The sequence below is a fragment of the Phyllostomus hastatus genome, unplaced genomic scaffold (assembly GCF_019186645.2).
Source record: "Phyllostomus hastatus isolate PE091 unplaced genomic scaffold, TTU_PhHast_1.1 phas_contig_38, whole genome shotgun sequence".
NCBI classification, from domain to species: domain Eukaryota; kingdom Metazoa; phylum Chordata; class Mammalia; order Chiroptera; family Phyllostomidae; genus Phyllostomus; species Phyllostomus hastatus.
In genome coordinates, this window is record NW_025333869.1 from 36,449,711 (window position 1) to 36,475,631 (window position 25,921).

Here is a 25,921-nt window from a genome sequence, read left to right on the forward strand (position 1 = left end):
TGCCCGGGGCCCACCCTACCTCGTCCCACCCCGCCCTAGGGGGTCCCGTCGGGCGGCCTGTGGGCATGCTCAGTAGCAGCGGAGGCCGCTGGTCGCGCAGTCGGAAGCTTTCGCCCGCAGCAGTGCAAGCAGCGCTGACGCGCGCGCGGCTGCCGAGGGGACTGGAGGACGGCGGGAGGGGGCGGGGGCGCAGGAGGTGGGGCCGCCGTCTCCGTCAGGGCCCCAGGGAGCGCCTCGGCTCGGTTCCGTCTCTGGGCTGCGCCCCGGCTGGCGGCCGCGGCGGCAGAGCGTTGGGTCCCGGGATCCGTGCTCCGCCGGGAGTTGGGCAGGGCAGCGCCCTTGCCTCCGCGGCGTCATGGGCCCCCTCCCCGGGCCTCAGCGGGCACCAGCCGCGGGAACCCCCGGGCCTCCGCACGACCGAATCTGAGCGACCCCAGGGTTCCCCGGCTCACCCTCTCTCCGTCCTATTTTTTTTTTTTCCCTGCCTTCGCTGCCACTACCGCTTCAGCTCTCGGTTATGGCAACGGAGCCACCATCCCCCCTCCCGCTCGAGGCGCCTGGTCCCCCAGAAATCCGGATCCCACCGGCCAGCGAGGCCGTTTCTGAGAGCGCCCCGAAACCGGCGGGCGGCAGGCTCCGCTTCCTCAACGGCTGCGTGCCCCTGTCGCATCAGGTGGCCGGGCACAAGTACGGGAAGGACAAAGTGGGTAAGTAGGGTGGCGTGGGGCTCGCCGCTCCCCTTTCGTCTCCCTGAATCCCCAGCTGGCGGAGGCAGCCTGGCGCCCACTGGCCGGACGCCCCCCTGGTCTACATGCGGGCCTCTTCCGCTCTTCCCCAGAGCCTCGCGACCCATGCAGCATGGTGTTGAAAGTGGGGCGATTCTAGGGTGTGGGGCGTCAGGCTTACGGTGTAAGCAGGCAGGGAGAGGAGTGCCTGGTCTCTCCCCAGGGAGGGTGGGTGTTGATTGGAGACAGCGTCTTTAGTGAAAATAAGGAACTTCATTTTTACTGGACGGGGAAGTAAATTCTCCACCGAGCACGAGGTCTGTTTATTATAAATGGGTAGCTGTTGCAAAAGAGAAGGAATGAAATGCAGATGATGCTAATCTAGTGCCTCTTTTTCAGTGCACAGCAGGAAGGGAGGAAAAACAGCCCCCCCCTTATTTATTTATTTATTTATTTATTTATTTATTGGAACTTGTCTTATCTGAGATCCTTCCCAGCCTCTTGGGAGGTTTTCCTAGTATCTGGTGGATTTCTCCAGGAGGCGTGGTTCCAGTAGCTGAAACTCGGATTCTTGGTAGGAAACAACACCCTGCTGTTGTACTAGAATGGTACACAGGCAGGATTTTCAGTTATTCTTGATCCATCTTTCTATAAGATTATCGTGGCCTGTGCAATACATTTTTTGAGCTCACAACGTTTAAAGCACAATATAGGGCCTGTCTCAGTTTATTATCTTGATGATGGACAGTTCACTTTAGAAACTGTAGTTCACCTACCTTACTCACCTTGCTTCCCTGGGTCATGATTACTTGGGGAGTCTGATGGAGGAGTGAGTTAGTAAAACAGATCTTAGACCTGAAAGCCACTAGAGACAATTTGGTTTATGCTGGGAAGATGATTTGAGTTTAGGCTAGTTAAATAACACTGACACTTTTAGAGGAAATAACCGATGCCAAGTCTGGTTAAGCAACAAGCCTTAAGTCCCACAACTGTAGTGTTAGAATCAGAAACCAAGGGTCCTGCCTCAGAGCACAGTTTTTCCACCTTGTATTGTGCTTGCAGATAACTCAGAGTTTTGAAAATGGATGAATATTTGTTTGAATATGCTGTATGTTATTTCTTGAAGAGCAGCATTTCCTACTACTTTTATCTTTCCCTCTTTTTGTTGAAAGTTAGGCCTTAATGATTTTGTCATGTAGTTGATACGCTTACTCCCCACTAAATTATGAGTTCCTCCAGTTAGAGACCCAATCTGTTTATCCCCACGACCTTGTACATTCTGCTCAGTTGAACTCTGGAAGAGAGAAAAGTGACCATTCCTTTAGTACACCAGATAAGGAAGCAAACATCATTCTCAAGGTATTTAGCATAGATGTAAGGAAACAACAATCTCAAGATGCTTAGCTTACACATTCTTGTGTGTCACTTCAGGTAACCAGAATTTGAGAGTACCTAAGGAATTACTTTAACAGGTTTATGTGATACCAATTGATTTACACTCATGAATTTTAGTGATAATATTCCTGATACTATTCTAGAGGCCTGAAAAAAAAATTGTTTCCTAAGGGTCCCTAGAGATTGACTTCTGTGTAAAGAAGAGAGGAAAAAAATCCCAACATTAACACAAAAGCGATGATTGTCATTTAAGGGTGTAACTGCTGCTTATCAAAGTATGTAATATGAGCCTTTTCAGAGAGTTATCTCTGACTCATTTACAAATGTACCTTGAATGTGACTTAAAACTACATTGCAAATAGTGGCTGAAAGAATTTGTCACCCACATTACCTAATTAAAGGAATAGTTTAGATTCTAGATGGAGTCCAAAATTTAATTTATTGCATTCAATTTAAAATAAACTTCTTTTTCTATTTTGTAAGACTGAGGGACTGTCTTTGTATGACCAGTGTACAGTGCCTCAAACATTCTGTGCCAGCAATTTAATAAATATTGATGAATTTAATTCTCAGCTATTCACACAGTCTTGCGTATAGTGTTAGTGAAAGGACACCATATGATGATAATCTTCCCCATTTATAAAATGAATAGCAAGATAGTAATTCAGAGTTTAAGAAGTTACTTCTTTCTAGTATAATAAACCACTTACAGTTCTAAAGTATCTCATGTATTAAATCGCAGTTTGGTTTGGCTATCAAGTGAAATTCTCAGAATAAACTTTCTTAAAACATTGTGTGGATATTTGCTTTTAAAAATTTTTGTTACTATCATTAAGTAACCAGGGTTTTTGATTTAGGATTCATATCTTACCTATTTCCAAAAAAGAGCTGTTGGTGTGAATGAAAAAGGGGTTCTGGAAAGTAACCTCATAGGGTGATCTGATCATAAAAATGGGCAGGCATGGTAGGTATATAACTTAGTAAAAGATTTACCTTTGCGTTTAGCAAGCCCTGTCCATTGTTTTTTGCATCTAAGATTAACACATCTTTGAAATAACCAGCTTCTAGAGGGCAGATAATTTTGTTCACCATCCTGTAATTCAGTTATCTTCTTGCTTTCTTCCACCTTCATGTAATCTTAATTTCATAAGAAACATAAAAGAAACTGCAAACTGACATTCTGTGGAGCATTTGAAGTCTTGCTTCCCAGCAATTGTCAGTTTGGGCTGAAATAAACTGTTATAAAAAAATCCCTATAGGTTTGGTTGTTTCTTATATCAACATTGGCTTTGTTAAAAATTAAAAACATAGAACCAATAGTATAACAGTACTTGAACAGAAAAAGAGATCTTGTTATAGTTAAGTGACAAGAATGTTATAGTTCTGATATCTATTATATTTTATGTTCTTCGCTGAAATAATTTTTCATCAAAGTACATTGAAGTCTTGTTTCTCAGAATACAAAGTTTTTTTCCCAACTTCTTTAAAATTGTAAAACTAGTACATGATCTTTTAAGAAGAAAAACTTGAAGAGTAAAACAGTATAGTAGTGCCCTTCCCCCTACTTGCTCTGTCCCAAGGACAATAGCTGGTAACTGTATCTTATCGGGTATGTCCTTTCAAGCCTTTGTTTCTGGACACATACATGAACACATAATACAATTCTGATCTGCCCTATAAACATATATATATATATATCAGCAACTTTTTGTTTCTAGTCTGTATTATATCATGTAGTTAGTATATCTGTATTTTTGTATTAATGGTATACTTTATTCTTTAAAAAACTTGTATTCTATAGTGTGGGTATAATACAATTTTTTTCTCTAGTGTTGGATTTTTAGATTTTCATCCTTTTTTGTTTGCTATTATGTTATATATTAAACATTCTTGTTTATTATAATATACCTTGCACATTGTATAACTTTTTCTATAGCAATCACAAAAGTGTGATTGCTACCAATTTAAATTCCCAAAGGTCACCAAAGTTGGCATAAGGTCCCTTTTTTTTTTAATATTTAACATGTATCATTAATTTCTTTCAGAAGTCCTTAAAGATTAAGACAACTATTTGAAATCTGGTATTTGTGTCCTGATCCAATTTACGATATAGAATGAGGTAGTCTATAGGGAAATGGGATTTAAACTGATAACTGTGTTTTGGGGAAAACCCACAGCTTTTTTGGTTTACTGGCCTATTTTATTATGTATCCTCTGAAGTTTAATTCACTTAAAATAATTTCAAACTTACGGAAAAGTTGCAAGAACAATACAGAGAACTTAACATTTTTCTGAATTTTTGATTTTGCATTTATTTTTTTCCTGAACTATTTGAGAATAGGTTGTATGCCCCTTTATACATTAATACTTTAATGTATATTTCTGTGATGACAGCACACTTATAAAATATGGAAAATTTAACAGTGATACAATGCTTTTATCTATAGTTCATTTTCTAATTTTGTCAGCTATTCCAATAATACCGTATTTGTTTTTCTTGGTGGAGGATCCAGTTTATGATCATTTATTGTGTTTAGTTGTCCTATCTCTTAGAATCTTCTAATTTGTTTCAGTTTCTCAGCCTTTCTTTGTCTCTTATGATTTGTCATGTTTGAGAATACAGGCTAATTATTTTATGAGATGTTCTTTAATTTGGATTTCTGATGGGTTCTCACGATGAAATTGAGATAATGAATTTTTAGTTGGAACATTATACAACTGTGCCCTACTTAAGTCACATCTGGAGGCTCACAATATTTATCTGCCCATTATTAATTTTGATAATCTGGCCCAAGTTTGGTCGGGCTTCTTCAGTATATAGTTAACATTTTTCCCATTGCAACTAATAAGCATCTGTGGGGAGACATTTTAATTTTAAGATTGTATAGGTATCTGGATCCTCATCATACTTCATCCCTAGATTTGGCATCTATTGATGATTCTTGCCCCAAATAGTCTTTACTTTGATAGTGGAAAAATTATGATTTTTCGTATAGTTCTACCACTCCCTCTATTTTAACAACCAGGATTCTCTTAGAAGAAATAACCCTCCCTTTACTCCTGTGTATGTATGTACTTATATGTGATCAGTTTGGACTCATGGATTCTTACTTTATAAAGGATCATGACCCATTGTAGAACTTATTTATTTTACTGTTCAAATTGTTCCAGATTTGGTCAGTGGCACTTACTTTCTGTCTCAAGTTAGTTTAGACCCATCTCTTCCCAACTCTAGAACCAGCCAGTTCTCCAAAGGTTTTGGTTCATTTTGAGTGGGATATTTAAAAACCAAGATTTGGGAGCTAGGTATGCTCATTGCCATTAAAGTGTCATTGCTTCTAGGCATTTTCAATGGCTGTAACTAAAAAGTATGTGTAAATATTTTAAAGTTACAATTTCATACTGATATTTTCAGTTTTATAACTCCAGAGTCCTTTCTGTTCTGATTCTAAATTCGTATTTTCCATCTATCTCAGTATGAACCCTTGTTCTCAGCAATGTTAATACATATATTTCTTGCTTAATTCTATAATTTTTAGAAATTGTATTTCCATACTATTGCAGAAAGCAAACCTAGATAAGGAGTTCAAGATGAGATTCCCTTATATTGAGGGTATGTGGTTGCAAATTCTTAAAAGGTTATTTGGATTGGGGCTTTTTTGGGTTTTATATTTACCACCTTCTTTGACAGTTTCTTCTGAAGTACAGTTGGATTCATTTGTTTAAAATTAGTTCCCTTTGTTCATTTTTATTTAGCTAGATATTTTTGAGTGCCTATAAAAAAGTCAAATTTTACAGAAAGGTGTATCAGAGTGTAACAACATTCCCTTCCTCTCTACACCATTCCCCAGCTTCCCTTGTAGGTGACCAGTTTTATTATTTTTATTATTATTTTTTTTTATTTTTCAGTTCTGTTTCTTGTTGCAAAAATAAGCAGATATGTATAAGTTTTCTGATTTCCCTTTCTAACACAGAAAGCAGTGTGCTATACATACTGGTTTGTGCTTTGCTTTTTTAACTAATGATATATCCTAGAAGTCAGTAATATTAATTTCTGGAGAGCTTTGTCATCTTTTGTATACTTCATGTATATGTGAACAATGGAGTGCAACTTGTTCAATGGAATTGTACTCCATTGTCCATATATACCACATATTTTCAGTCAGTTCTCTAGATTTGCTTTTGGACTTCTGTTTATTTTCACTGATTTATTTGCTTATCTTAGCAATAATATCTTACTGTTTTAATTAAAGTTGATTTAGAATAAGTCTCATACTGAAGAGTAAGCAAGAAAAACAATCTTGTTTTTCAAGATTGTCTTGACTTTTTCTGGCTGAATTTCCATATAGATTTTTAAATCAACATGTCATTTTCCCCAAGAAATTTGATAAGATTTTGTATCTGTTTTGAATCTATATATTGCTTTGGTGAAAATTGATTTTTTAAATAATATTAAGTCTTCTAATACTTGAACATGGTATATGTCTCCATTTATTTAGGCCTTCTTTAATTTCTCTTACGCAAGACTGAAAACTTTCACTGTAGAGGTCTTATATAGTATTCAATAGATTTTTCCTACTGGGAATTTTACTGCCTTTATGAAGATTTTTTTATTTTTTGGAAAAGTTTCCAACTTAAGAAGTGTTGCAAGAATGGTACAATGAACTAATGTACCATTTATCTGGATTTACCTATTAATATTTTGCCACATGTGCTTTATCATTCTCTGTGGTGTATGATAATGATTTTGCAGAACCATTTAAAACTAAATTATAAGCATCATGATTCCTTTCCCCTCAATAATTAAGTATATAGCTCCTAAAATTAAGAATGCTTTCTCAATCATGGTAAAATGATCAAATTCAGAATATTTAACATTTTGGCTTTTGTCATTATCCTTTTTTTTTTTTTTAATTTATTTGTAGAGAGAGGGGAAGGGAGGGAGAAAGAGAGGAAGAGAAACATTGATTAGCTGCCTCCCACATGACCCTAACCAGGGTCCTGGCCCACAACCCAGGCATGTGCCCTGACCTGAAATCGAACCAGTGACCTTTTGCTTTGTGGGCCACATCCAACTGAGCCACATTGGCCAGGGCTGTAATATCTTTTCATAGCATTTTTTCCCCATCCATGACTACACATTGCATGTAGTTGTTATGACTCCTTAGTTGCCTATCATTTGAAACAGTTTTTCATATTTACTTTTCATAACCATGGTTATTTGAAGAATATAGGCATATGGGTTTTTAGAATATCCTTTAAGTTTCATTGGATTCAGATGCATGCATTTTTGGTAAAATACTGTATTATGTTGTGTTCTTGGAACATAAGATACAGCATGTCATTTGCATTACTGGTGCTGTAGCTTTTATTTCCTGGTTAAGTGATGTCTACCAAATTTTCCACTGTAAAGTTTTCTTTTTTTCTATTGTGATTAAATAATTTAGGGGAATATTTTAAGACTGTTAAATATACTGTTCTTCATCAAAGTTTTCACTCAATGTGAAAAGTATCCATTGACAATTATTTGACCATCTCACTTATTGCTAATATAGTTGCAAAGTTATAATATTCAAACTTATTCCTTTTACATTTGTTAGATAGTATTCTCCTTTAAGGAATAGTTTTCCTTCTCTCCCTCCCTGTCTCTCTTTCTCTTTGATTGATTGATTCATTCATTCATTATTAGGTTTGACTAATGGAATTTTCAAACCTCCATATATGGATCTTAGCTATTATTGTTGCTGCTTATTTTGATGTTCATGTTGTCTCAGATTTAGGCAATGGGAGCTTTTTCAAGGTGGATCCTGTGTCTTCTGAACCTTTCCCATTTTTTTTGTTTTAAAGCATTTTCTCACTTTCTGTCATAAAAAGATGTGTCATGTTCATCTAGTACCTTCCCTTCCCCAGCCCTGGAATGAGCCACTTTTTCTACAAGAACCTGGTTCCCTTAGGGGTAAATGATTTTTAAAAATCAAGATCTGAGCACTAGGTAATACTGTTGCTTCTTGTGTGTTGTTGTTTGTCCTTTCACCAAAGTGGACTAAAATACATAATTCTATATTCTTAAAAATTTGAGTTCATATATATACCTGTAATTTAAAGCTGTCCCACAGGGTTCTTCTTTGCTTCTACCTTTTTTTCTTATTGAGAACTCTATCTCTTTAAAATATCAATATATTTACTCATTTTGAAATATTTAAATGAACCTTGCATTCCTGGAATAAAGTCCACATGGTCATGATAAATAACCCTGTATATATTACTGGATTAGCTTTACTACTAATGTTTTATTAGAGATTTCTGTGATTTTGTTCATTTGAGATAATGGTCTTTAATTTTCTTTTAAGCCTTTGTTGGGGTTTTTAAAAATCAACAATATTCTGGCTTCATAAAATGTATGGTGGGACTTCTGGTCAAGATGGAGTCGTAGGTAAACACACTATGCCTTCTCCCACAACCACAGGAAGAATTACAGCTATACTTCAAAACATTCTGCAGCCATACCACCCTGAACGTGCTCAGTCTTATCTGATCTTGGAAGCTAAGCAGGTTCGGCCTGCTTAGTACTTGGATTGGAGACAACTACACCTCAAAACAAAGAACTCCCAGGATAGTCAGGAAATTGAGCTGTAGGGAAGTCTGTCAACAAAGGATTTAAAGAAGCTACATTCATCCAGATGGGTCCTTTTTCTAATAGGCCATGCTGCTAAAACAGGGAGTCAAAGAAGTTCTACCTAATACACAGACAAACACAGGGAGGCTGCCAAATTGAGGAGACAAAGGAATATGGCCCAAATGAAAGAACAGAACAAAACTGCAGGGAAAAAAAAAAAAACAAACTAAGTGAAACAGAGATAACCAACATATCAGATGCAAAGTTCCAAACACTGGTGATCAGGATGCTCCAAGAACTCAGTAAGAATGGCAACAAAATAAAAAAGACCCAGGAAAAATGAAGGTTACACTAAATGAAATAAAGGAAAATCTACAGGGAACCAATAGTGGATGGGGATGAAGTCAGTGTTCAAGTCAACAATGTGGAACATAAGAGAGAAGTAAGCATTCAACCAGAACAGCAATAAGAGAAAAGAATTAAAAAAAACGAGGATAGCATAAGGATATTCTGGGACATCACCAAACACACCAACATCTGAATCATAGAGATGCCAGAAAGAGAAGAGGAAAAGCAAGGAATTGAATATTTATTTGAAAAAAATGATGAAACTTCCCTAATTTGGTGAAAGAAATAGACATGCAAGTCCAGGAAGCACAGGGAGTCCCAAACAAGGTTGGACCCAAAGAGGACCACACCAAGATACAGAATTAAAATGCCAAAGGTTAAAGATAGAGAATCTTAAAAGCAGCAAGAGAAAACCAGAGAATATACCTACAAAGGAGTTCCCTTAAGACTTTCAGCTCATTTCTCAAAAGAAACTTTGCAGGCAAGAAGGGGATGGCAAGAAGTATTCAAAGTGATGAAAAGCAAAGACTTACAGCCTAGATTACTCTATCCAGCGCACCTATCATTTAGAATGGAAGGGCAGTTAAAGTGCTTCCCAGACAAGGTAAAGCTAAAGGAGTACATCATCATCAAACCATTATTACAGGAAATGTTAAAGGGATTTATTTTAAAAAAAGATCAAAACTATGAACATTAAAATGGCAACAAATTCACAACTATCAACAACTGAATCTATAAAAACAAACTAAGCAAACAGCCAGAACAGGGACAAAATCATAGATATGGAGATCAGTTGGAGGGTTATTAGCTGGGAGGGGGAAGGGGAATAATGGGGGAAAAGGTGTAGGGATTAAGAAGCATAAATTGGTAGGTACAAAATAGGAATATTAAAAATAGTGTAGGTAATGTAGAACCAAATACAAATGCCATGGACATGAACTAAAGGGGAGAAATGCTGGAGGGGATGGAATACTGAGTGGAGGAGGGAAAGAGGGAAAAATTGGGACAACTAAAATAGCATAATTAATAAAATATATTTAAAATATGGGGAAATATTTTGTATTTTCCTGTTTCTGAACAAATTTGGTAAGATTGTTTTTTTTTTTCTTCCGCAAATTTTTGATAACATTTACTAGTTAGGCGTTTCAGCCTGTGGTTGCTTTAGGGTATTTAAAGTTATCAATTCAATGTTTTTTTGTAGACATAGAACAACTCAGAGTATCTGTTTCTTCTTCTACCAGTTTTAATAATTAGTGTCTAAAGGAATTTATTCATTTCACCTAAGTTGTTGGATTTATTGGTATGAAGTTCAGAATTCTCTTCTGCAGTTAATGTTTGTATGATTTGTACTGATAACTCATCTTTCATGTATTCCTGACAATGGTAATTTATTAAATTATCATTCTTGATTTCTCTAGCTAGAGGTTTATCAGTGAACCTTTTAGTTTCATTGACATTTCTCCATGCCCATTCTTATTTCATTGATTTTTTTTCTCTTTCAGTTTGTTTGGGGTTAATATATTCTTTTTCTAGCATCTAGTTTGGAACCTTCTTTTTACTTTTCTAATACAAGCATTTAAAACTATACATTCTCCTCAAAACACTAGTGGTATTTTAGCTACATTCCACAAATTTTGATATGTTGCGTTTTCATTAGCAGTTAGCTAAAAAGATTTTCTAATTTCCCTTCTGAATTTTGATCCATAGATTATATAGAAGTATGTTTATTTCCATCTGACATTCCCCCAAATATCTTACTGTTATTTCCATTATGGTCAGAAAGTATCTGTGTTCTTTTTTATTTTAGCTTTTTTTTTTTTTTTTTATTGTCCAGCATATGGTCAGTCTTGGTAGATGTTCTACTTGTACAGGAAAAAATCATATAATTTATTGGATGTAGCATTCTGCATCAGTTGCTTGATAGCATTGTTCAAGTTTTATATATTATTACTAATGTTCTGTATAGGTGTTTATCGGTTATTGAGAAAGTAATTGTGGGTTTGTTTGTCTTTTCTGTTTTTTCAGTTTTTGTTTCATGTATTTGGAAACTTACTAGTACACACATTTAAGATCATTTTGTTTTAATGTATTGACCTTAATATTATGAAATGTTCCTCTTTACATATAACATTCTTTTTCTTGAACTCTGTGGCTGGTATTGATATAATCTGATATTTAAGATTAATATAACAACTTCCTTATGAATAGTACTTGCTAGTATATCTTTTTTTCCTTTTATTTTTAATCCATCTATGTTTTTATATGTAAAATATCTAGGAGGGTTTTTTTTTTTCATTCTGTTTGGGATTCTCTGCGTGTCTTGGCTCTGTATTTTAATGTTTTTCATTAGCTTTAGAACATGTCAACCATTGTCGTTTTAAGTATTTCTTCAAACCCTTTCTGTTGTGAAAATGTTTTCCTGTATTTTTCAGTAACTTGTTTACATAACTTAGATTTTAAAGAATATATAATTATTTTTGCCATATATGTATTTTCTTATATCAGGTACTTATCTAATAATAAAAGCAGTGTGTGTTTATTATAGAAATTTCTGGGAAAAGTTACAAAAAATAAGTAAAACCTACCTAGAATGTTCCATCCACAAATAGAAAATTTAACATGCATTCATTTTACATAGTTGTAATCCAATTTAATACACAAGCTGGTTTTGTTTTTTTTTTTTTAATTTCTGGTTTGCAATCATTGCCATCTGACAAACCTTTTTTTCAAGGTGCTATCATTTTTATTTACATAAGTAAACTGATTTTGACAATCTTTTTTTTTTTTAAGATTTTATTTGTTTATTTTTTAGGGAGGGAAGGGATGGAGAGAGAGAGAGAGAGAGAGAGAGAGAGAGAGAGAAAGAAACATCAATGTGCGGTTGCTGGGGGTTATGGCCTGCAACCCAGGAATGTACCCTGTCTGGGAATTGAACCTGGGACACTTTGGTTCCTAACCCGCGCTCAATCCACTGAGCTACGCCAGCCAGGGCTACAAGTTTTTTTAATTGCATCAAAATAACACAACATAAAATTTACCATTCTAAGCATTTAAAATTGTTTTAACTTTATTTTTACTTTTCCCATTCTACCCATTTTTAAGTTGCATGTTTTTGTGCAACAAATCTCTAGAACTCTTTATCTTGCAATACTGAAACTCTGTAATTATTGTGCAACAAATCTTCCTTTCTCTCTTCCCCCAGCCCCTGGAAACCAGCATTGTAATTGCTATTTCTAAGAGTTTGACTACATTAAATACCTCATGTAAGTGGAATCATGGCAGTATTTGTACTTTTGCAAAACGAGTTTGGCTTGTTTCACTTAGTATATGTCCTCAAGGTTCATCCATGTTGTAACATACAAAATAATTTTCTTCTTTAAGGCTGAATAATATTCCAGTAAATTATATGCCCCTTGTAAAAAATCTATTTCATCTCTTGGTGGACATTAGGTTGCTTCCACCTCTTTGCTATTGTGAATAATGGCTGCAAAGAACGGGTATAGCTCTTTCCGCAGGGGTGGGGGAGATTTAAACAATAGTTTTCTCAGACTGATGCTGCACAGATCTTGGATACTTGCTTATGATTTTTTCCACTCTTTTTCTTTTTTGTGTTTCAATTTGGATAATTTCTGTTGACTTGTTATCAAATTCACTGATTCCTTCCTCCACTATTTTGTGTTTACTGATGAGCCCATAGAAGGCATTTTTTTGACTCTGTTACCTCATTTATTATTTTTTTCTTTAAGATTTTTAAAAATTTATTTTTAGATGGAGGGCAAGGGAGAAAGAAAGAGAGAGGAGAGAAACATCAGTGTGGGATTGTGTCTCGCATGCCCCCTACCAAAACCCTACTGCAACCCAGGCATGTGCCCCAAAAGGGTCACAGGCCAGCTCCACTCAGCCACACCAGCCAGGGCTTGTTTTTTATTTCTAACGGTCCACTTGACTCTCAAATTTTCTGTCTGCTGAAATTCCCCATCTTTTCATGCATTTTTTGCCTTTTCTATTATAACCTTTACCATATTAATCATGCTTACTTTAAGCTCCTCTGATAATTTATAACATCAGTGTCATCTCAAACTGGTCTATCCATTGTATTAACTCTCGACAGTGATTTTCCCCCCTTTTTTGTATGCCTTGTAAGTTTTTAAAAAACTTTGGACATGTTGTATAGGACTGAAGCAACTTATGCAAACAATATTTTTGCCTAAAATTAATACGGCTCTTCTGCTAGGCTGTTAACGTTGGTGATTGAACCAGTCTAGACAATAGTAGAGCCGTTTGAATTTTGTTCTTGTTATGGTTACCTTCTGTTATGGACTGAATGTTGTGTCCCTTAAAATTCAGATGTTAGGGGGGAAAAAAACAAGCCTCAATATGATTGTATTTGGAGATAGGGCCTTTATGGAGGTGATTAAGATTAATGAAGTCACAAGGGTGGGAGCATGATCCAGTAGGATTAGTGTTGTTATAAAAAGACACGAGAGTGTTCTTGTTCTTGCTCTTGCTCTCTTCTCCCCCTCCCACTCCCTCCTTTTCTTATTTCTTTTTCCCCCACACAATGTGAGAACAAAGTAAGGACGCTACAAGCTAGAAAGAAAGCTCTCACCAGGAGCCAACTTGGCTGGCACCTTGATCTGGGACTTCTGGCCTCTAGAACTGTGAGAAAATAAGAATTTGTTGTTTAAGCCACATAGCTATGGTATGTTGTTATGGAAGACCAAGTAGACGAATAAACCTTTAGTGCACCGTGAGGTTGAAATTCCTCTGTTGTAATCTTACATTTAGAGTGAAGCTGATTTGTGAAAGGATTTTTTTTTTTCAGTATTCTTGTTTAACTCTTTATTTTAAGTCTTTAAAAAAAATTTCTAAAAAAATTTCTCTCCTGAAATACCTCACCTATTCAGCATTTATATCCATTTATCTATAATTTTTACATGTTTATCATTGTTTTAACATTCATATTTATAATTAAAATTACTTGATCATGTGTCAGCTTCTGTGTTTGTCAGTTGACTTTTCTCTTGATTATGCATCATATTTTGTTGATTTTGTGGTTATATGTTATATTTTATTTTTTTATTGGATTTTCACATTTTATTTAAGGAACAGTGGGGAACAAAGTGTACTATTTTTTGTTTTGTTCCACAAAGAGTGAAAGTCCTTTCCTTTGTTAGGGTAAGAGGCTGATAGGTCATGTTTTTTCTAGAATTTAGTTAAGCTGATCCTGGGTTATAGTCTTAGATTCAGTATATCTGTTATTGGCTCAGTCTTCCAAGATGCTTTTTAAAAAAAATATTTTATTTATTCATTTTTAGAGAGAGAAGGGAGGGAGAAAGAGAGAGAGAGAAACATCAGTGTGCGGTTGCTGGGGGCCATGGCCTGCAACCCAGGCATGTGCCCTGACTGGGAATCGAACCTGCGATGCTTTGGTTCGCAGCCTGCACTCAATCCACTGAACTATGCCAGCCAGGGCCCAAGATGTTTTTTTAAAAATTTTTTTACAGTTTTTCAGCTGAGAGGGATTTGTCTTCAGTTTAAGATACTGTTGGTTTACATTTGAATCCTTGACTTAATGTCATAGGGAGAATGCCTGGAATTACTATCTTCTCTTCCATCCACTTCTCTTCTCTTCCACTTTTTCTGAAAACTTAGATGGGCTGTGTTGCAGAGTGAGTAGAGTAGGAGAATAGCTGGACCAAACAATCTGTTAGGACTATTGTCTCTAATCCATCCTGCTACACCACACTGTTGTCTATAGTCAAGCTGATTTTTGCTTGCCTGATAAAATATTTGTTTAAAGGGAGGTGTGCCAGTATGTAGACTAGGTGCCTGCCCCAAGAGAAGCTGCCAAGGTTCTCTCTTCATTTATGAATTCTCCATGTTCCTCACCTTTTGGAATTAAGTTCATCAAGGTTTCTTTTCATCTATCACTCTTCATTAGCCCATTGAAATTGTTTCTTACCGTGGGGGAGAAGGTCTTTCTTGTTCTACATATCACAACCTTCAGGATTAGAATCTCTCTTCATGAATTTTTAGTTATATTAGACTACATCTTAAAGTCCCCAAAATCCTTTGACTGCTTACCAACCAATTTTACCCATATGGATTAATATTTACCTATCCTATATCTAAGTATTAAAATCAATAACTTGATGACTGTAGTCTTAAATTGAGACTCTCTGCTTCTGTTGATTAAATTCTGTATTTTTATCACAATTACAAATTCCCTACGCTTCAAAAGTAGAGAGGTGGGGTAGGGTAGGGGGGATGAATGGTGATGGAAGGAGATGACTTGGGGTGGTGAATACACAATACAGTGTAAAGATGATGTGTTGTGGAATTGTGCATCTGAAACCTGTAATTTTGTTAACCAGTGTCACCTTAATAAGTTCAATTTAAAAAAGGAAGAAAAGAAAGAAAAAATTCTGACACTTGTCAATAGCAATAGAAACTTAAGTGGCATACTTCATTAAAGTTATAGATTTATTTGAGCCTTATTATGTTCTAACTGGCATGATTTTGTGAAAACTCAAGATATGGAATTTAAGATTTTAACATAAATTTGGGAATGAGTCTTCATGTATAGGGATAGGGCCAGTGCTAGTACATACATAATGACTTTAGAAAAAGGCTCCTTCTTTTGGAAAAAAGGCAGATTATAAAAAGGTGCCCTTTTCTGCTCCAGATTTGGTGCCCTGACTTTTCCCCTTGGCTGGGTGCCCTTATTCTTTCTCTACAGCTATACATAGTGCATCTAAATCAAGAAAAAAAATTATTTGCTTTCTTATATCAAATCAGAGAAACAAGAAATACAAAGCAGCAGATTCATGTAGGACTACTGTTAACATTTTTTTCTCTTTGTAAAGGTGAGATCAGTTTTTGCTGCTGCTGCTTTTAACTTGCTTCTTGTTAAACTATAAATTAACATCTCCCTAAAAGTCTGTTACTGAAGAATTTCTACAAAAATGTTTACATACTTATTAGAAAGTCTAGGTGGCTATAAGGGAAATAGTTGGAGACAGTAAAACCAAGCTATTTAGAATTTGTGTTCTGGTGCTTTGCATATAACAAGCACCGAAACATGTTGGTTGAATGTTAAAATTTCTGAAATAAGTAAAAAACCCTTCAGTTTATGAAAGTGGTTTATCTGTAACTTCAGGAGCAAATCTATATCCTAGGACACAAGATACACAATTATTAAAGCATTAACAAATATGTGATTAGCAAATATGTAAATATTAACAATATTCAATTTTTGTTCTTAGGTATCTTGCAACATCCAGATGGCACAGTTTTGAAACAACTACAGCCACCTCCAAGGGGTCCAAGAGAGCTAGAATTCTATAATATGGTAAGTGAGGTAAGATTTGTTTTGTTGTACTCAAAGTGTTTTTCAGTTTTCTGGCGGGGCAGATGTAACATCTAATTACACATATGACTAGGAACACTTTTTAACACATTCACAATGTTTCACAATCATCAGCTCTGTCTAGTTACAAAAGATGTTCATTTGAAAGATTTTCTTTGAAAGAAAGCCCTGTAACTTTGAAGACATGATGCCCTGGTTCCTCACTCCTCCCAGCCCCTGGCACCCACTATTCTGCTTATACGATATGTGACCTTTTATGTCTAGCTTCTTTTCAGTGTAATATTTTTAAGATCCATGTACATTGTAGTTTACATTTATACTTTGTTCCTTTTTATGGCTAATATTCCATTATACTTACATACCACACTTTGTTTATCCATTCATTCATTGGTGGACCTTTGGGCTGTTTTTTGGCTTTTGTAAGTAGAGCTTCTTTGAACATTCATGTACAAGTATTTGTTTGAGTACCTGTTTCCAATTTTGGAGGTACATAGCTAGGACTGGAATTGGTGGGTCCTATGATAATTCCATATTATCTTTTTGAGGGACTGTTCAAGTGTTTCTCAAAGTGGCTGTGCCATTTTACATTCCCACCAGCAATGTATGAGGGTTCTAATTTCTCTACATCCTCATCAACATTTGTTGCGTCTCCCCCCCACCCCCCCTTAATGGCCATCCAAGTGAATGTATTTCTCTAATGGTAATGATTTTGGACATTTTTCATGTATTTAGTGATTGTATGTAAATCTTCTCTGGAGTAATGTCTGTTGAGATCCTTTGTTCATTTCTTCATTGGGTTGTCTTTTTTATTTAGTTTTAGGAGTTTTGTATGTGTTCTAGATGCAAGTCCCTGATTAGATTTTTGATTTGCAAATATTTTTTTCCCATTCTTTGGGTTGTCTTTTCACTTTTTTCATAGTGTTTTTCAAATATTTTAAAATATTAGTATTTTTAAATATTAATGTTCATTGTATCTGTTTTCTTTTGTCACTTGTGCTTTTGGTGTCATATCTAAAGTCATGAAAATTTATGCTTATGTTTTTGTTTAAATTCTATAGCTTTAGCTCTTAAGTTTAGGTACAAGTAAAAAAAGACACGCTAAAGTAAAAATACAAGTATTGTTATAACTGCTTTACCACTATTAAATCATTTAAACCTCACAACTATCGGTGAGGTAGGTACCGCTATGTCCCTCATTTTGTACATGTCCACTCTAAGGCATAGTTAGTTTACATAATTTGATCACTATCATGCCAAAGTAAAGGGTAGCCCCAGAGTGAATGCAGTTGGTTAGCTCTAGAACATATGCTTTTGACTGATACATACTGCCTGTTTTTGAAGAAATTATTTTATATTTACTCTGTAAAAGTCTTGCACATAATTCGTTTGATTTATTCCAGGTACCTTATTTTTTGTTTCAATTGTAAACAGTATTTTTTTAATGAAGTTTCCAAATGATTACTAAAATATAAGAATGAAGAAGATATTTGTCTAGTGTTCTTATATCTGGTAATCTTGCTGAACTGTTTTTAACTCGTATTTATCTGAGATTCTCTAACAATTTTGATTATTTTCTAGATAGACAATTATATCTTTTGTGATTGGTGGTTTTGTTTGTACCTTTTGAATCTATATACTTCTGTCAAGGACTTCTAGTCCAGGGCTCAATAGAAGCTATGATGGGGGGATTTCTCCCTCTCATACAACAAAGTGCTTTTAACATTTCCCCGCCAAAGTATGCCTCTCTCTTTAGGGTTTGGTGGGTACTTCTTCCTAGGTTAAAGAAATTGCCTTTTGTGTGAGTCAAGGTTCTGTCAGTAAACAACTTATGTACGCTGTTAGTTTAATAAAGGGATTTTTGACAAAGGTGTCATCAGAGTTTAAGGTCACCTGCAAGAGAGAATGCTGTAGCATCCCTGGGCCTGTAAGGACAAGGAGAGGGTGTGGTTACCAGGGAAGGTAACTTTATGAGAAGATAGGAACTGATAAAGAGGGAACTAGAGAAGTAAGTAACCTGACTTCAACTCTTCTACTTTTCACTCTTGCACCAATAAGAGACAATGACAAGAGGGCAAGGGACCCCATTGATGCCCTTGATTCAGGTCAGCTTCTTGGGTAGAATATTGTGGAGATGGAAAAGAGAAGTTATAACAGTATCCTTTCTATTTTTATTTCAGAAAACAATTTAAAGTATGACTAGGTATTGAATATATTTCAGCTACCTTTTTTATATCTATTGAAATGATCATATGTTTCCTCCTTTAATCTGTTAATGTCATAAATGCCATAATAGATAATCTAATGTTATATCACCTTTCATTTTTTGGAATAAAACCTACTAGGACATGTCTTTTTATTTTTAATAATACACATTACTGAATTTTGTTTGCAAGCATTTTATTTCAAATTTTTTAGAGTTATGCTTTATAAATGAGATTGAATTATTTTCTTCACATATTTTCCTTGTTTGGTTTTGACATCAAGTTTCTTTAACTTCATGTAATGAGTTGAGGAGCATTTCTTGTTCTGTTATGTGGAAGACTTTGTATCACATAGGGATTTTATTCCTTAAAGGCTTGATAGAATAATTATACATTCATTAGTCTTTTTCCCATCTGTTTCTCTTTATTTCTTTCCTCCTTTCTGTCCTTTCTTTTCTCTTTAATTCTTTTCTTTGTTCCTGGCAAGGATTATGTTTTTAACCAGTGATTTGGTTTCTTAAATGTCCTGATTTTTTTTTTTTTAAGATTTTATTTATTTATTTTTAGAGAGGTAAAGGAGGGAGAGAGAGAGAGAGAGAGAGAGAGAGAGAGAGAGACACATCAATGTGTGGTTGCTGGGGGTTCTGGCCTGCAACCCAGGAATGTACCCTGGCTGGGAATCGAACCTGGGACACTTTGGTTCCCAGCCTGCGCTCAATCCACTGAGCTACGCCAGCCAGGGCTAAATGTCCTGATTTTTTTTGTTAATGAGATAGTAAAAACATTAATTAGATTTTTATACAAAATTGCCCAGTTGGTAAAGTTTTTTTATAGTATTCTTAAAAATCTCTGCTGTGTCTAGTTGTGACTCTCTTTTTATTCGTCATATTGTTGTTGTTGTTTCTCTTTTTTTCTCAATCAGTGTGGCCACCAGCTTTCTTATAGTGTGGTGGGAAGAGAGAAGGATGCCAAGGCTTATTTTTTTTTTAATCTTTACCCAAGGCGGGGAGAGATATATAGCTATATAGCTATTTAATTGATTTTAGAGAAAGAAGAATGAGGAGGAGAGAGAGAAACATTGACTTGATTGCCTCCTGTACGTGACCTGACTGGGGATCAAACCCACAACTTTTTGATATATTGGGATGATGCTCTAACCAACTGAGCCACCTGTCCAGGATAGATGCTAAGGTTTTTAACTATTTAGTATTTAGACTTTTATTTGATCTCCCTGCTTCAGTATAACTCTGTCCTCATCTATGCCTAGACCTGAATTCAGAGACCCTTTGATTCAAGTCTTAAGTGTGGACCTCTGTGAAACCCACACATCACTGAGCAACTTTGGTTGCCTCTTTATTTTAAATGCCTATGAAGTTCCTTTTTTCCTTTGGTAGCTCAGCTATTTATTTTAAAAATATTTGTTATATATTTTCTTACATTTCTAAGTAGAAAGGTTACCTTGTCTGGCATGTTGTAGTAAATGCCAGTTCTAGTACTATAAAAAATATTTAAAAAGAACAAGTTTACCTCTCTGTCATCTAATTCTTTTATATTTTTCACTTATAAATGTATCATGGACTTTAGGTCAGTACATAGAGATGTACTTGGGCCTTCCATCTTGTTGTATCATGAACATTGCCCTCACTGTCATTGTGCAAGGAACACAGGGATAATAAAGTACACCCTGCTCTTAATTACCTTGGCCTGGAAGTGACTACTATCACTTCTGCTCACTTTTCAACAGGGAAGGCTGTGAAATACAGTGTATCACATGGGTATTTGGTGAGTCACCTGAGTTTATTCTGTAGAACTCTGTTGTATGTAACTACTTGACATGAATATGGTTTCACATATATAAGAATTCTAATACTAAGATTTCATAAACATTTTACAGCAGTGAACTTGAATGGCTTTAGATAATTATGTAGACCATATTTGAAATATTTAATTAAATAAAAAATCTTACACATTGTTTTTAAAACAAAATATTTTCTTTTCACTCCTCATCAAGGAAGAAAATTAAGAATCTAGTTCCAGAATATCTAGACATTTCTAGTATTTTCTAGAATTATTACTGCTTATAAATCAAGGAATTGGATGAGCAATGATTAGACATACAATACATTGAACTAATGGATATATATTTTTTAAAAGGTAAAATCACAATTCCCTTACAGATATAAGTGTGGGTTGAAGATTTTGTTAAATTTACTATTTAATGAGGGAACCAGGTAGATGTTAAAACTGGTTCAAAAGAAAAGTCAAAGAAGCAGAAATTTACATGGACTAAAGGGAAGTTGAAATGAAATCCTGTGGACACAAAACTCTTCCCTTCCATAGTGGGTGGAGGGAAGTCCATTGAACTTGCTCTGGAAAGAATTTATTTGCAGGTATATAGACAAGAATTATTTTGCATTTGCTAAGAGTTATTTACAGCTTGCTTTGTAAAATAGTTCAAGGACAATGAAAGGTTAGAATTAGATCATCAAGAATGTGCTCTAAAAAATACATAGTTTTCATTGGAAACAGAATACTCTTTTTTTTGCTTATACAAATTTACTTCCAGTTGAAACTCATTCCGGATAAATTATGATCATCAGTATTATTTCAGTTGCGAAATGTGTACGGTAATTATAGAGCATTATAAGAAACTAACATGCAAGTTATATTTTCCTATTTCAGGTTTATGCTGCTGATTGTACTGATGGTGTTCTTTTAGAGCTACGAAAATATTTGCCAAAATATTATGGCATCTGGTCACCTCCCACTGCACCAAATGGTAATTTCTTTTCCTAAAAATTTGTATTTTAGTTTTAATTTAGGAGAGTGGCTTTTTAAAAGACCTTATATAAAAGTAAGCCTAGTATTTTAAAAACAGAATACGTGTGTGTTTTCCTTCCTAATCATTCTCTACTTTTGCTCTTCAAAACTGGTTTATTAAACGGAATATACAAATTGATGATCAGTCTGTTATAATTAAATGAAAATAGTGTATACCAAATACTGTATTAATTTACAGATGTTCTTTTTTCTACTATGTGGTCAATTTTCTTTTTTGCATTTTGAAAAAGAAAAAACCAGGAAGTGTATTTTCTTTGCATAACTTCCCCCCTGTCTCCTATCCCACTCTTTCATCCTCCCCCCACTGGGCTCTCAATAGCAATATTTTTAAAAATACCAGTAAGTTTCATAGAAGGCATACTGTGATCTGCTTAAGAGCACAGCATTTCTTTCTCTTAATATTAGTTAATACTTGAAGCCACTTCACGTATTTGCCACTTCAGGGCCTTTGACTGAGCAGATAGAGTTTAATTAAACAAACAGCTCAACTGTGTAGCTATTGAAAGTTCATGAATAAGGTAAGAGTTTCAAACTTCACTGAGTTGAAGGATAACCCATAGACCTATTAAAATGCAAATTAATAGGCTTAATGCCCAGACATTTTGATTATGCAGATTTATGTTGGAGTTCAGTGATATGCTTGTTAAATAAAAGCTATAAACTTTTTAAATGTAGATAGTACTTAAACTATATTTTGAGAATTGGAAAGAAGGGAGGTTGCTTCAGTTTGAACTTGTTCTTTTCCTCAGTTCTTTGTCTTCCTTTGATTCATTGACTGTGTGTCTAGTTTCATTAATAGGGAATTATTGTATCTCCCTGTGAGTATCCTCAGATAATACGAATGGGGAAAAAGTAAGCCGAGGCTTCCTCTCTTTCCCTCCCATACCCTCCCTTCTTTCTTAGCCCCAGATACCTGTTTCTGATTCAGATCAGCATGTTGCTGAAATTATTTTACATATTATGATCATAGGAATTTCTGTTTGTAAGATAGCTAGATTTCAACTTACTTTGCTACTGATTGATGTTTAATTTAGAGCAAATCATTATTCCTCAAGAAAGTGACATTGAAAGATTAACAAAGGTTGCCAAGGATGGTGTTAGATTAGATATCTAGATAATGAAATGCCCAGTTTTAAAAGGTTGTTTAGAAGGGGTAGAATAGGTAGAAGTGTTAGATGATGAGCAGACATCATCTTTATTTTGAAAAGTAGAGTACAGAAAACTCAGATAAGAGAAAAAGTAGTTTTATTAAAAATCATTTTGTAATTTAGGATTAGTAGCACATGATTTAAAAATCGATGACTTTTAACAACCTAATATGTCTTCCATACTAAATAACCTTGAGGAACACCTGTGCTCATACAGAAAGAGCAGTACCATTGAAGTCCAAAGACTTGGCTTATTTCTTGCTCACTTCCAAATTTTGTGAACATGGCTAATTTATTAACCTTTTTTGAGATCTAGTTTTTCATCTGTACATTGACTAGTACCACACAGAGTTGTGAAAATGCAGGTTATATTATGTGAGAATGCTTTGCAAACTCTAATACTCTTATTTGAATATGACTGGAAATATTGGTGCTACTGAGATGAGAAGATGAGATGAGGAAAGTGAGAGGAGAAAATGGAAATAAAGTGGGAAAAAGTGCAGGGAATAAAAAGTATACATGTATAGAGTGGTTCTATATAAGAACAGTTGTCTTGGGATTTCCTGTCGCTTTCCTACTTTGCTGGCTCTGGTCAGGAAGTTGGACAAAACTGTTGCACCATGCAGGTTGTTTAACTTTCATTTTGTTGGAGAGTTTATGGACTCATCTTTCTGTTTTTATCCTTTTAATTGTAAATGGAAGACCAAATATAAGACCAGAAACCTTTTTACATATTTAGCCCACAGGATTATGAAAATAGAGTTGACTCTTGAACAATGTGGGTGTTGGGGTGCTGACCCCAGCCCCCACCTTCCCACACAACCAAAAATCCGTGTACAACATTTTTGATTCCCCAAAACTGAACTAATAGTCTTTTGTTGACTAGAAGCCTTACTGATAATGTAACACATATTTTGTGTGTTACATGTATTATATACTGTATTCTTATACAAAAGTAAACTAGGGGAAAGAAAATGTTATTAAGAAAGTCATAAGGAAGAGAAAGTATAGTTACAGTACTTATTGAAAAAAGCCTAAGTGGGTTGACCTGCACACTTCAAACTCCTGTTGTTCAAGGGTCAATAGTATATTCTTCAATTTTAGTAGGATACTGTTGTTTGTATTACTGTACTTTACATAGTATTAAGTTAATGACATAATTTATTTACTGATCTTTGTTTTTATTTGGGTATCTTATGTGGTTAGGTTAGAGTTCTATAAAGCTTGATATGGTTCTTATAATCCAAAGTAGTAAAATGAAGAAAGTACCTACCAAGTTTTTTAATAAATTGTTATAACTTGAGAGAAATATAAGAATGTGCTGACCTAATACTTTTGTCTTTTAAATTTTTTGACAGTTTTACTGAGGGAAAATTCATATACCATAAAACTCATCCCTTAAAAAAAAAAGATTTTATTTGCTACAGGGGAATGGAGCTGGAAAGAGGGAGGGAAGCATCGATGGGCTGCCTCTCAAACACCCCCAACCAGGGACCTTGCCTGCAGCCAGCATGTGCCCTGATCAGGAATCGAACTGCAGTTTGCAGAACAATGTCCAACCCGCTGAGCCACATCAGTTAGGGCAAAACTCAGCCATTTAAAGTGTACAATTAAGTAGATTTTAGTATATTTATAGAATATATAATTATCACTACTAGCTAATCGTAGAACATAGCCAATGGAAGTCTTTTTTTAAGATAGAAGCATTTATTGGAGATTATCTTTGATGATTTTGGGTTAGTTAAATGTGTTAAATCTTATTTGTACCTGTGTATAAACACACAAATTTCTAGTACATGTACCAACAGCAACCTTTTGTTGATAGTTATTTGGAAGGCTAGAAAAAGTGTTTGTTTAAGCAGGTTTAAGCAAATTGAGAATTCTCAAATATCATGTCCAGTCTGATTGATCGTAGGTTTCTGGATCCAGTTACTGGTCAGGTTTTAGGAAGCATGTACTGACATTAGCTGGCCTACATATCTGTTCCCTCCCTCCCTCTTTACCCCAAATTTAGAGGCTCAGTGTCTCTATTTTTTTTAAAGATATGTATGTATGTATGTATGTATGTATGTATTTATAGGCAGAAGGGAAAGGAGGGAGGTAGGGAGAAAGGAAGAGAAACATTAATGTGTGGTTGCCTCTTGCGTCCCACCTACTGGGGACCTGGCCTGCAACCCAGGCATGTGTCCTGACTGGGAATTGAACTGGTGACCCCTTGGTTTGCAGGCCAGCACTTAATCCACTGAAACACATCAGCCAGGGCTCTACTTATAATTCTTTGATCTGCTGATGCTCTCAGAATTGGCTGATGATTGATGTGGAAAGCACAAGCAAGGCTTCCTGTTTTTCCATTTGGCTTCATAGTTGGGCAAGTGTTTCCCACGTGGCCTTTTCTTCTTTTGGGAGCTGTAAAGATGTAAAAATAAAGATGATAGTCAATGCCTGTACACTTTCTAGTTACGGTGGGAAGAGCTTGATGAAACTTGGAACCCATAGTCTCATAATTTATACAGTCAACGATACTCATTAATAAGAGGGCTAAATAAGCTTCCCTTCAACTCCCTAAGTACCCTCTTCCTTGTCTTTCTTTAAAGCAGGGTGTCAAACTCATTTTCACTAGGGGCCACATTAGCCTCGCGGTTGCCTTCAAAGGGCCAAATGTAATTTTAGGACTGTAAAATGTAACTACTCCTTAACAGTTAAGCAAGAGCTTGGTGCTGCCGCTGGGTAGAAACAAGGTGCCAGGTCCGGTAAAACAAGGTGGAGAGGCGGATTGGGCCCACAGGCCTTGTGTTTGCCACCTGTGCTTTAAAGGAACTAGTTATTTCTTCTTTACTGTATAGTTATTTGTAGTTCTTTTAATTTTTCCACAATGTTTCAGATGTTTACATTTTTTTCTTCTTTGATACTGGGAAATTGTCTGCTTCTCAGAATATGAGGACTATATTCCAACAGAAGATTTGCTATAGGAATTTGTTGTGCTTAATATATTATAAAACAATATAATTACTGTACAGGGTCGGACAAAAGTAGGTTTACAATTGTGAGTACATGGGACACAGTTTATTCTTGTATTATTAATTATTGTATTATTTTCATATGAACAACTATAAACTTTTGCCCCACCCTGTATTTAATTTATCCTTAAGATAATTATATTTAATTATATTTCTTAAATAGAAACTATATTTAAAATACACAAGCTTTCTTCATTCTTAGTAATGTATAATCTTACACTGTCATCAACAGCATGGAGCATATAAATCTTTGAGCAT

At 35.5% G+C, this 25,921-nt stretch overlaps 1 protein-coding gene across 2 annotated transcripts in view; it reads left to right on the forward strand.

Annotated features, from left to right (window-relative positions):
* Positions 1-190: 190 nt before the first annotated feature.
* The window catches only part of IPMK (inositol polyphosphate multikinase), a 44,894-nt gene continuing 19,163 nt past the window's right edge, over positions 191-25,921 (forward strand). The window contains exons 1-3 of one of the 2 annotated variants that reach the window (XM_045842125.1): positions 191-707; positions 16,353-16,447; positions 21,340-21,436. In XM_045842125.1, coding sequence (XP_045698081.1) covers positions 518-707; positions 16,353-16,447; positions 21,340-21,436 — 382 coding nt within the window. In that variant the 5' untranslated portion in view covers positions 191-517. The remainder of the gene's footprint in view (positions 708-16,352; positions 16,448-21,339; positions 21,437-25,921) is intronic. The other variant, XM_045842127.1, reaches the window with a different exon arrangement.